The 13,024-nt window shown below is 41.1% G+C and overlaps 1 protein-coding gene across 1 annotated transcript in view; it reads right to left on the reverse strand.

Annotated features, from left to right (window-relative positions):
• LOC111971352 (3',5'-cyclic-AMP phosphodiesterase 4B) overlaps positions 1 to 13,024 on the reverse strand; it is a 328,707-nt gene that overhangs the window by 273,615 nt on the left and 42,068 nt on the right. The window contains exon 2 of the mRNA XM_070446234.1: positions 1,625 to 1,720. Within this exon, the coding sequence (XP_070302335.1) occupies positions 1,625 to 1,666 (42 nt within the window). The 5' untranslated portion in view covers positions 1,667 to 1,720. The remainder of the gene's footprint in view (positions 1 to 1,624; positions 1,721 to 13,024) is intronic.

Genomic DNA, 13,024 nt, shown 5'->3' on the forward strand with positions numbered 1-13,024 from the left:
TGTGTGTGTGTGTGTGTGTGTGTGTGTGTGTGTGTGTGTGTGTGTGTGTTTAAGTAATCTGACAGAGTGGAGAGGATCTATCCCTGCCAGCAAGCCTGAGTGGCCTACTATACAGTCCTGCTAAAGGCGTCAGCATGCTTCAGTTCGGCTGGCGCCTAGCGTGCCTGCATACTCCCCTAAAAGACATTTGCTTGAAAACGGAGAAAAAAAAGCAGCAATAGTACTGTTTGTCCATTTTTAGACAACGTAGCCAGTATACACTTCCTCAAAATAGTAAGAATCTAAGATAACTCAAGAAATCTGTCATTAAGTTTGACGTTGTCACGTCTACTCCTGCTCCCTCCCTCCGGCGTTCGTCGTCGCCGGTTTACTAACCACCGCACCTGGCATTCATCATTACGCGCACCTGTGCTTCATTATTAAACACACCTGGACTCCATGACCTCACTCATTAGCTCACCTTTATCTGGCACTCCCTTAGGTTCTTTCCCCAGGCACTATTGTTGTTCATGTCTAGACGCTACTCCTACGCTGTATGTGTTCCATGTTACTTGTTATATTAAACTTACCACCTGCTTCTCGACTCCCAGCATCTACTTTACAGATGTTTTTTTGACGTCGAGATCTTAGTGCAATTTTACATCTAAGATGTTTGGTGCAGTATATTTCAATGAAAGAATTTGTATGAAAACAAGTTGTCTCTCGTTGAATGACAACAGACTTTATTGAATCCCTACTGTTGACCAATCACTGACGAACGTGTGTAGAACAACAACATAAATATATGCTCAAACTCCACCGAACTGTTTCGACTGGGAAGCATGTGGATGCCTTAACCCATAGAAATTGCCTTTACCCCTATCAAGCCTCAAGGTGACAGCTAACGTTTTAAGAAGTTTATGCGTATTTTATATTACTGGTTAATATAAGCTAGCTAGCTAACTAGCAACTTGGCTAGTTAGCTAGCTTGTTCCAAGTAGTTTTCTCATCAGGAATGAAGCCGGTAGAGTAGCTACCTTGCAAAATCGACAATTTTCATTAAGAATTTATGCATTGACAGTTTGGAGTGGATCACAGACCAACACTACCACCACGTTGGGTCTGGAATGCGAGGGACTGCCGCTGATGACCCAATCTGCACTCACCGCATCTATCATCCATAACAAACAGGGCAGGCAGGCTATGTGCAACGTATATTTTCTGTTAAATAAAATACTTTTTTAGCTAAGACTGGCCTACATTTGCATCTTTACAGAAAACATGTGCTTTGACTGGAGCTCTGGATTGGCTAGGGTGCATTAAAAACATTTTTTTTGCAGAGATGTGTTTTGTAAATAGCATCCTTAGTGATGTGGACACCAAGGAACTTGAAGCTCTGAACCTGAGCTATTTGTAGGTTTGATCAGAGGCCTGCTTTTTACCACTCACTCACTGGGGACTACTGAAGTGGTATTATTCTTCTCTAAAACGTTTCTTTCCCTTTCTCCCCCCACGGTCTCTTATGTGCCTTTCTTTAGATTTTTGAATTATGTGAGGAACTTATCCTTAGCCACTCTGGGAAGGGGGATGAGAGGGAATGAGTGTTCTTGGAACACTACTTCAACGTTGTATAAACGTTACTTACATCATTGGGCGACACTGTCACCACACTTCTGCTCTTCCTCATCTTCCGTGGAGTAGTCCTTGCTCAGTTCCACAGCAGCCCGCTTCACATACACACCTGGAACAACACACACACACACACGTGTTACTGTTGTAGATTGCAAAGAGGAACACGGGCATACATGTGATGTTGTGTGACACATGTTAGTGTAGTTGTTTAGTGTCTGATATAAAATATACAGACACTATATACATTTATAGAAATAGAAATAAAAGACAAGATGGTTTCCATTATTGAGAGATGTTTTATTTAACCTTTCATTTTGACAGGGAGTCATACTGAGAACAGGGTCTCTTTCTCAGATGAGATCTGCATACACATCAATAACACACCAATATACACACACATAACACACATCAATACATTAAAAACAAAACACAATCATAGAAAACAAACATTCACATTCTTCAGTAAAAAAAGGTACCCAATCAGCCGTTTGAATTGCACTAGAGGTACCAATTCATCCAATTTTACAGAGGCTTGGAGATTATTCCACAAGTAAGGTGCAAAAAAAAAAAATAAAGGCAGATTTAACTAACTCTGTGGAGATCAAAGCTCTCGAGAGTTCGCCATTCTCGAGACCGGTATTGATACGTCTATAAGTTAGCAATGAAATAAAGTACGGCGGACGTTAATGCAGGAGGGCTTTATAACAAAAGTGCAATGCATCAATCTATGGAATTGCAAAGGGCCAGCCTACTTTCTGATATAGAATGCAGTGACGTGTGCTGATCTTGTCGCCATAATAAAGCACAGTGTGCTATGATAAACTGCGTCTATTGGCTTCAATACAAAGACAACTGCATTCATATAGACAATATCTGTCACACTGTACTCCTCTCCGGCGCGTCAATCACACGGGCTCCTTATTACGCACACGTAACCATCATTACTGCCTCATCAGACTCACCTGGACTCCATCACCTGCCTGATTACCTTCCCTATATATGTCACTCCCTTTGGTTCTTTCCCTAAGCCTATTTTTTCGTTTTATGTCTGTACGCTACTCGTGTTCTGTTTGTTTCTCCTGGTATTTATTATTAGTCACTCCCTGTACTGCTTCCCGACTCCCAGCGTACAAGTTACAATATCCCCATAGTTTATAACGGTATGAATGTAGACTGAATGATTTTTTTCTGCTGTTTAATGAAAAATAAAATAAATAAAGGCAGATTTAACTAACTCTGTGGAGATCAAAGGGCTCTCGAGAGTTCGCCATTCTCGAGACCGGTATTATACGTCTATAAGTTAGCAATGAAATAAAGTACGGCGGACGTTAAGCAGGAGCTTATAAAACAGAGTGCAATGCATCAATCTATGGAATTGCAAAGGGGCCAGCCGCCTACTTTCTGATATAGAATGCCGTGACGTGTGCTGATCTTGTCGCCCATAATAAAGCACAGTGTGCTATGATAAACTGCGTCTATTGGCTTCAATACAAAGACAACTGCATTCATATAGACAATATCTGTCACGTGTACTCCCTCTCCGGCGCGTCGAAGTCACCAGGCTGCTCTCTTATTACGCACACGTAACCATCATTACGTGCCTCATCAGACTCACCTGGACTCCATCACCTGCCTGATTACTCTCCCTAATATGTCACTCCCTTTGTTCTTTCCCTAAGCCTTATTGTTTCTGTTTTCATGTCTGTACACCTACTCGTGTTTCTTGTTTTGTTCCTGTGTTATTTATTATTAGTCACTCCCTGTACTTGCTTCCCGACCCCAGCGTACAAGTTACAATATCCCCATAGTTTATAACCGGTATGAATGTAGACTGAATGATTTTGTTTTCTGCTGTTTAATGAAAGGCATGACTTAATCCAAAAAAATAAGCCCATTTTAAATTCTTAACCCGTTCATGTTCATGTTTTTGTTATCACCCGATGTTCACAGGTCTGATGACCCACAACATTATTGGTTTTAAAACAAAGCCATTACAATTCAATAAATATACTTAGATGTTGACTAATATCAATTACAAGCAATATAGACATACATATAGACATGCATGGTTAATATTTGCCATTTACCTCGCTAGATCACATTATCAATAAAACCTCTATTTGTTTTTTAATAACATTACATTTACATTAAGTCATTTGCAGACGCTCTTATCCAGAGCGACTTACAAATTGGTGCATTCACCTTATGATATCCAGTGAACAACCACTTTACAATATGCATCAACTCTTTTAAGGGGGGGGGTTAGAAGGATTACTTTATACCTATCCTAGGTATTCCTTAAAGAGGTGGGTTTCAGGTGTCTCGCGAAAGTGGTGATTGACTCCGCTGACCTGGCGTCGTGAGGGAGTTTGTTTCCACCATTGGGTGCCAGAGCACGAACAGTTTTGACTGGGCTGAGCGGAACTGTACTTCCTCAGAGGTAGGAGCGCAGCCAGAGGCAGAGTTATGAACGCACTCCCTTGTTTGGTGTAGGGCCTGATCAGAGCCTGAAGGTACGGAGTGCCGTTCCCCTCACAGCTCCGTAGGCAAGCACCATCGTCTTGTAGCGGATCGGACTTCAACTGGAAGCCAGTGAGAGAGCGGAAGAGCGGGTCGTGACGTAAGAACTTGGGAAAGTTTGAACACCAGACGGGCTCGGCGTTCTGGATGAGTTGTAAGGGTTTAAATGCGCACAGGCAGGGAGCCCAGCCAACAGCGAGTTGCGCTAATCCAGACGGGAGATGACAATGGCCTGGATTAGGACCTGGCGCCGCCTTCCTGCGTGAGGCAGGGTCGTACTCTGCGAATGTTGTAGAGCATGAACCTACAGGAACGGGTCACCGCCTTGATGTTAGTTGAGAACGACAGGGTGTTGTCCAGGATCACGCCAAGGTTCTTATAATAAAATAAAAATAAAATAAAAAATAAAATAAAATGTATAAACATGATTTATTTCACCCATGTCTTGATTATCTTAAACAAATACATATAACAAGGTTTATCATACATATATCAATGTTTATTGCTTTGAAATGAACAAATTGGAAGGACAAATTTTACATACACTATTTTATGAAAATTATAAATGAGCCCCATTGAACATAAAATTAAGGCTGGTCTACACACCAGTGCCTTGCCCAGCTCCTCGAGAAAGAGCCGTATCCTCTGGAGCTTCCGTCTGTTCCAATCTGGGTTCAACGCCATCTAAATGACAAACGCGTTGTACGCCGAGATGTCCCAAGTGTACCCAGGTCCCCAGCTTCTCTAAATTGCCCCTCCTTTTGTGGCATTGTAATCCATTATGATTTCTGTTTTTTGACATGAGTACCACATTTCTGCCTTTCTCTGCTGATGAGCTGGTTGCTGACGGTGTGGTCCTGGGGCTGGCTGCTGACGGGCTTGTCCTGGGGCTGGTTGAGTGTCAATCTCACCCTCCTTTCAAATCACTGTTAGACTCCGAATTGACAGAGGCATGATCCTCATATTTGGAGAATTCATCATCTTCCAAAGTGGAAGACGCTCCTTCCACACTAGCTTCTCTCTCTGCAAAAAGTATTTCTAAGAACCTCTGAGCAGAGATTATTTTTGCCATACTGATTGATTGTGGTAAGGAGCCACACATGCAAAGCTATTTGTGTCCCTCCCCCAATTTGCACCTGGCTGGGGTAGAGTGTGGGAAAATACCGAATTTTTGACAATGTATCGAAATAATGTATTATGATAACAATGTGCAGGTTCTCGCAAGACATTGTGTAGTTTCACACACTACAAAGGGTAAAGAGTGTGAGAAAAGCGGGAGAAAGGCAGATGGACAGGGAGACAGACAGGTTCTTGGTGCTATGTTGAAACAGCAGACCCCATATCAATATCAAGGAAACCTGACATAACACCATCCCAAAAAACATGTGTCCTGTCAGTCAAGTAATTTTCAAACCAATTACATGACGCCTGATCCATAATGATGGCAGACAATCTTTGAATCAATACATAGTGGTCAACAGTATCGAAAGCCTTCAATAAGTCAAACAGGTCAGCACAGTGCTTCTTCCTATCCATACCCTTAACTTCTCTAGGATAGGGGGCAGCATTTTCACTTTGGATGAATAGCGTGCCCAGAGTGAACTGCCTCCTACTCTGTCCCAGATGCTAATATAGGCATAGTATTATTACTATTGGATATAAAACACTCTGAAGTTTCTAAAACTGTTTGAATGATGTCTGCGAGTATAACTGAACTCATATGGCAGGCAAAAACCTGAGAAAAAATCCAAACAGGAAGTGAGAATTCTGAGGCTGGTCGATTTTCAACTCATCGCCTATTGAAATCCCAGTGGAATATGGATCTGTTTGCACTTCCTACGCCTTCCACTAGATGTCAACAGTCTGTAGAACGTTGAATGAAGCGTCTACTGTGATGTGGGGCCGGATGGGAGCTGTTTGAGTCAGTGGTCTGGCAGGGAGCCAGTTCCTGGTCATGCGCATTCCACATGATATCGACTTGCGTTCCATTACTTCTAGAGACACAAAGGAATTCTCCGGTTGGAACGTTATTGAATATTTATGATAACAACATCCTAAAGATTGATTCTCTACTTAGTTTGACAAGTTTATTCGAACTGTAATATAACTTTTTGAAGTTTTCGTCCGACGTTCGCCTGGATCTGCGCGAGCGTTAGGATATGTGTACTATACGCGCTAACAAAATAAGCTACTTGGATATAAATAATGGACATTATCGAACAAAACAACAATTTATTGTGGAACTAGGATTCCTGGGAGTGCATTCTGATGAAGATCATCAAAGGGAAGATTTATGATGTAATTTCGTATTTCTGTTGACTCCAACCTGGCGGAGAAATGTTGTTTCTATCTGAGCGCCGTCTCAGATTATTGCATGGTTTGCTTTTTCCGTAAAGTTTTTTTTAAATCTGACACAGCGGTTGCATTAAGAACAATGTATCTTTAATTCTATGTAAAACATGTATCTTTCATCAAAGTTTATGATGAGTACTTCTGTTATTTGATGTGGCTCTCTGCAATTTCTCCGGATATTTTGGAGGCATTTCTGAACATGGCGCCAATGTAAACTGAGATTTGTGGATATAAATATGCACATTATCGAACAAAACATACATGTATTGTGTAACATGATGTCCTATGAGTGTCATCTGATAAAGATCATCAAAGGTTAGTGATTAATTTTATCTCTATTTCTGCTTTTTGTGACTCCTATCTTTGGCTGGGAAAATGGCTGTGTGGCTATGTACTGACCTAACATAATCGTTTGGTGTGCTTTCGCCGTAAATCCTTTTTGAAATCAGACATGTTGGCTGGATTCACAACAAGTGTAGCTTTAATTTGGTGTCTTTCATGTGTGATTTCATGAAAGTTAGATTTTTATAGTAATTTATTTGAATATGGCGCTCTGCATTTTTACTGGCTTTTGGCCAAGTGGGACGTTAGCTTTCCAAATATCCCAGAGAAGTTTTAATCACATAATTGAACACCAAGGTTGCTGCGGATGACCAGAGTGGTGAACACTTAGAATACATGTCATAGCTAGAAAGGATCTAAGCATACAGTTGATTAATGATTCTAAAATGTTTGCTTGGCAAAGATACATTTGAGATATGGCAATAATTATTTAGGTTTAGGGGTCACCAACTTTGTGGAGAGGGAGCACATGGGCTGGCTTCCCAGCCCTGGGGATAGCAACCGAGATAATAATCAGATGAAAAATGGGTCAATGACTCCGTAATCAGCAGAGCAGAAAGCTGCAGCAAGAAAGCATCAATCTTAAGGCATCTAGCATATCACAAGTGCAACATTGTAGAAATGAAACAAAAATTCACTAGAAGTTGACTGATCTTCTAATGAGCTAACTGGAGTCTTGTGAGAGGGAAGAGCAGTTGACTGACTGACCAGGGTCAATTAAACCACAATTTCTTTCAAATAAAAAGCCACCCAAGATAAAAGCATCACTTATCACATTTTTTCTCAGTAATGATGCCAGAGTCTGACATCTTGCTTTCCACAATTCAGTGCATTAACAGTGTAACGTGCCATTTGGAGGATTCGGAGAGTGGACCATCAGCTATATGAAAGATAAGACATGGACACTAGACAGCATACTGTAGTGATGCGCGGGTTGACTCATTACCTGCAGTCCCCGCGGTTATATCCTCGGGTTTAGGGTCATTAAATATTGTGTAGCTGAAGGGCGGGCGGGTTGAATAAACCCATATGTGCAATTATTGTGAAATGTATATAGGCTTAATTGAGGTTCTTTATTTTAGGCTGAATTAACTGAACATCGCCAAATGCATAAGTAAAAGAAAATTGCACCTATTTGATGCAACCCTTGCTATTAATAGATCGCAAAGCGGTATACAACTGAGCTAAACATTTGGAACAAGTTCACTTTCTCATCCATAGCCTAAAAACGCACAAGTTAGCTGTTTAGCTCACATCTGAAGGCTAGGGGGCATTTAGGACGTCTTCTCCTGCGGATCGCTAAGTTATCCTAATGATTATGATCACACTTCCTCAATTCAAATATTATGGCGACACTATACCAAAGTTAGTTTCGTATGGTTTACAAACTTGGGAACCAAGCTTGAGTTTTATCAGTGTAGCCTTAAAAAAAAAACTCCAGGCTTCAGTCATAGCAGTTTTGAGAATTTCTCCCGTCCAAATCGTCCTCTGGAATAACGGGCATTCTGGGGTAATACATAACCAACGTTCTCTAGAAATACTAGTCCAGTGCGAGTAGGGCTAATCCTTAATAATAACTCCTGCAGAATGAAGCGTTTCTTGCAGTAAAAGTATACACCAAATGTCAGCAAAATTTGGACTTGGGAACAGGAGTGGAGAAATGTCTTTCTTTCATCTTGAGAGAATGCAATGCTCAGTTACATACAATCTATAGAGGTGTTGTCTTCATCATAATAGCATCATAAAACCTGATAGTATTTCAACCACATAAAATATGCGTCGAAGCCGAACTAAAATCTTATCAGAAACACATTGGGTCGTTTCCACAACTCTATTTTCCTTACAACCGATTTAAAGTGGTGTCATTTGGACGCTTTGCATAGAAAATCTTTCTCATGTTTAGTTTTTTTTTGTCATCTTTGCTCCCCGAAAAATGACAGAACTTTACCGATGTCAACTAGATTTGAAGCATTCATTCTATCGATTTATTACATTATTCTGTTGAACAAGGGTTTATTCAGTCTTCTAGGTCAAAATATAACGACAAAAGAGAAGCTACAGTATATGTATCTAATTATAGACAAGTTGACTAACAAATAGCCTACCAAAGAGTTGTAAATTATAAGCAGAAACATATCTAAATCAGGCCAAAAAATATCCTTCAYCCCCTGTCAAAAAATCGTTCTGCAGTCTTTGACTCAGCCTATAGTGCATTTTCTATATTTGCGGGTTAGGGTTGGGTGCGAGCCTCATATTTTCACTTTATCAAATATAATCAGGCTGCTGTTGATGGGTTATTAGCAATTGCGGGCAGGGAAGGGGTGAACAAACAGCTGACCCRTGCACCATTAGCATACCGAGCGCAACTTGACATGTAACGTGGTGCGCTGCTTTGGTATGCTAGCTTGCATTTAGCCACACGTCCCTTGGTCCAGTGATAACGTCAGCAGATTTTCGGTTGCACAGTCATTAAAACATGCAGGCTGGCATTTATGAATATCCTCTCTATGCTAGGGGTCAGTATTCTGAATTTCRTCTGTCTGACGTGCCCCTAAGTAAACTGCCTGTTACTCAGGCCCAGAAGCTAGGATATGCATATATTTGGTAGAATTGGATAGAAAACACTCAGAAATTTCTAAAACTGTTAAAATAATGGCTGTGAGTATAACAGAACTGATATGGTAGGCAAAAACCCGAGGAAAATCCATCCAGAATAAAAAAAATTGAGTTCCCAGGCCATTCCTATGTTGGCCTATTGAATTTACAACCAACAATCGACCAGATTGCAGTACCTATGGCTTCCACTGGATGTCCACAGTCTTTAGAAAATGTTTCAGGCTTGTTTTTTGAAAAATGAAGTTGTACTACTCATTAGGACTCTAGTCTTGTTGCGCGCGCTTTGTTATTTATCTCCGGTATTGAACATACTACATTCCGTCTTAAAGTTTAGCATTTATTTACATATTAGGGTACCTGAGGATTGATTAGAAATGTTGTTTGACTTGTTTGGACGAAGTTTACCGGTAACCTTTGGGATTCCTTTGTCTGCATGTTGAACGGGTGGATTACTGAATCAAACGCACCATCTAAACTGACTTTTTTGGGATATAAATGAAGACTTTACCGAACGAAACATCCATTTGTTGTGTAGCTGGGACCCTTGGGATTGCAAACAGAGGAAGAGCTTCAAAGTTAAGTGATTTATTTTATCACTATTTCAGATTTTTGTGATGCCTCTGCTGGTTTGGCAAATATTTTTATGCTAGGTGTATGCGGGCGCTGTCCTCAGACAATAAAATGCTATGCTTTCGCCTTAAAGCCTATTGGAAATCGGACAAAGCGGTTCGATTACCAAGATTCTAAGCTAAAGAATAATGGAGAACGGTGCCTCAAGAGTTTTTTTTCCCTCTAATAGCAATTTAACATGCTGGTGGAAATTTGGTAAAAACTGATTTAAGATTCCGCTGCATTAAATTCCCCGCCCACTAGGAGCGCTGGCCTCTGATGAGCGTTTTCCTGTTTGCTTATGGGAATATACAGCTCATTGAGTGCGCGTCTTAGTGCCAGTAGCTATAGTACTACTTTAGCTAGCTAATAACATTACTAGGATGGCTCCTTGATTCCTGAGAGCAATAAGCTATGAAGATGTTGTCTATGGATTGTAGAAGTGTTATACTCAACTCTTCTGCATGAGACCCTGATTGGTTTATACATAAAAGACCATGTAGTGAACATTACAATACAAACCTATAAGTGTTGTGTACATTTTTGTTCTGTATGATTACATTTTGGAAGAGCAGCAGACCATCCATGATTTTTTGACATCATGGAGTACCTCCGGACAACGTCACGTTGCACATGGATCAATTGCAGGGAGACTCCTGCACCTTACAACACAACTTACAACTGCTGCCATTTCACCACTTCAATATTCCATTTATTACAAACTATGTTACATAAGAGGTTACACTTTCCAGACTACATCAACTCTTATTCTTCATTTGGATCCCTATCCCTAAATTTCGAGATATCTATGTAAATCTTTTTGGTCTGAGTGATCAGTTTCAGTACTTATCAGAATGTATCCCTTTACACTGTGCTTTTGTATTTTGAGGAGATTACCTTGCATTCTTGTTTATCCACTAATAAACTGTTTGACCTGAGGTGTGCTGACTGTACCCTGTGTTGCGCGCCGATGTCTCCTCAAAAGTTGTAGGCAGCTCAGACGCTGTTGGTGGTGGCACTTCAGAGAGTCTCAGGATCATTCTCCTTTGTACCCCGGTTGAGAGCTAGTCTTCACAACACTGCTCTCTGAAATTCTGGGACGTCGGTGTAGTCCTTTGCAGTTTTCAATGCGTAGACACTTCACCTTTTGGACTTGTTATTACAGTCTTCTTTAGCTGAACAAATATAACATAATTGTGGTGATTATTTTGTCTATAGAATTAATATCACGACTCACCGTGCTGATTATCACACTTTAAACTAATTCCATTCTAAACTGAAAACCAATCAAAATAATTACAACTGTTTGACCTCAGGTCAAACAGTTTTATCATTGGAGTCGTGTGTTAGCTGGGGAAAAAGTGTGTCACCAATCAAGCCCCAGAGGAATGGAGATATCTGATCTAGGTCAGAGATGGTTATCAAAACAAGCTAGTTTGAACGTTGTGTTGTACAACAGCTGACTAAAGATGGGCTCTCAGATCAAGAGAAGAGATGTGTGCAGTTGAGAACATTTCCACGTAACGGGTGTCTTTAACAATTCTGTGATTAAACTTTTAAACAAAGTTGCCACTGTTGTAGCACACGAGGGTTCATGAAATACATGCATCAGAAACCGGGTACAGTTTTTGACTTACCAGAAATGTCAGCAAGCCAGCTGAGCTATTAAGGGGCGGTTTGAATCCCTCAACTCCCTTAGTTCTCCTCCACGTTGTGAACGCAAACCTGAGGTTTACTCTCATCTTGGCCCGGGCTCTATCGCTTTCACTTTTTGCCTGTCTGCTCTCCAAATTTAGATGGAGGAGTAGTTGCTGCTGGGTGAGGTCGTTAGCGCCTCACGTCTCCCATGTCTGTAAGCTAGCTATCGATGCTAGCCATTAGCCAGTGTTAGCCATGGGTTCAGCTAAGCTAGCTACAGTATCACACCGCCTCCCACTGACGGAAAACACGTCACTCATTGTGAGCCCCACAAAATCTGCAGGGAAATCTGACCCGATGGAAAATAACAACCTATGAATACAACTGTTCTCAGGCACTAGAGGCGCAAATTGTTACTGTTGCATCACATTGGATGACCCCTAGCGATCTGTGGAGCTTTTGAGCATTAAAATAATACAAAAGTTACATATTGCAGCTTTAGTAGATACTGTTTTTGAAAGTGGAAGTCATGTTTTGTGAACTCTCAAATCTGATCAGTTACCTCAGAAAACATCCTCCCTGAGTAGCAGTGCACTGTGGAATCTCATATGGGGTTGAAGGTGAGGTCAACAGTCAGAACAATATTGTGTTTGTACAATGAGGCCTGAATGGGAGACAGAGAGCGAACACAAAGCCATTGAGGAGAGCAAATTTACTCCACACCAAAACACCAGAGTGCAAATACCTGGTTTTCCCAGGTGGATTGGATCATTCAGTCTAACTCACTGTGGGTCTACTTATTTTGGCTGTGCTTGCTTTTTCTGACCCTGATACTCTATTCCTTCACACACCATCTGATGTAGTGTTGGAAAGGAGTGTCATGGGAGAGAAACTCCTGGGTTTGAACACACCTCTCTTACTCCTTCTCTTTTCCCCCTCTAGCCAGGTCAGATCTAGCCCAGTCAGACGAGCTCTCTGTCCCAGACACTGCAGTATGTCTTAATAGACCACTATGTGAATGGCATGACGATTTGTACATGTGAAAAAGGCATTTGTTTAGTTCTCGAGCAACACGTCACACCTAGCGACTGATTGGTCTCATGGACTAACACTCACAGTTCATATATCAACCACGATACCCAAAGGTCGCTTCACTAACAATACTTAGACATTAACTCCGTTTCCACATTCCACTTAGATTCTTATCAAAGTTTTTACAGCATCCGAGAGCAAGGGTCTACCTAAGAGTTGTGGTCCTAAAACAACAATGCCGCAGTTACTACTAAGTCAATTATACGACACAACCCCCTCACCGTATACACACAAATGATAGCCT

The sequence above is a fragment of the Salvelinus sp. IW2-2015 genome, linkage group LG13, assembly GCF_002910315.2.
Source record: "Salvelinus sp. IW2-2015 linkage group LG13, ASM291031v2, whole genome shotgun sequence".
Taxonomy (NCBI): domain Eukaryota; kingdom Metazoa; phylum Chordata; class Actinopteri; order Salmoniformes; family Salmonidae; genus Salvelinus; species Salvelinus sp. IW2-2015.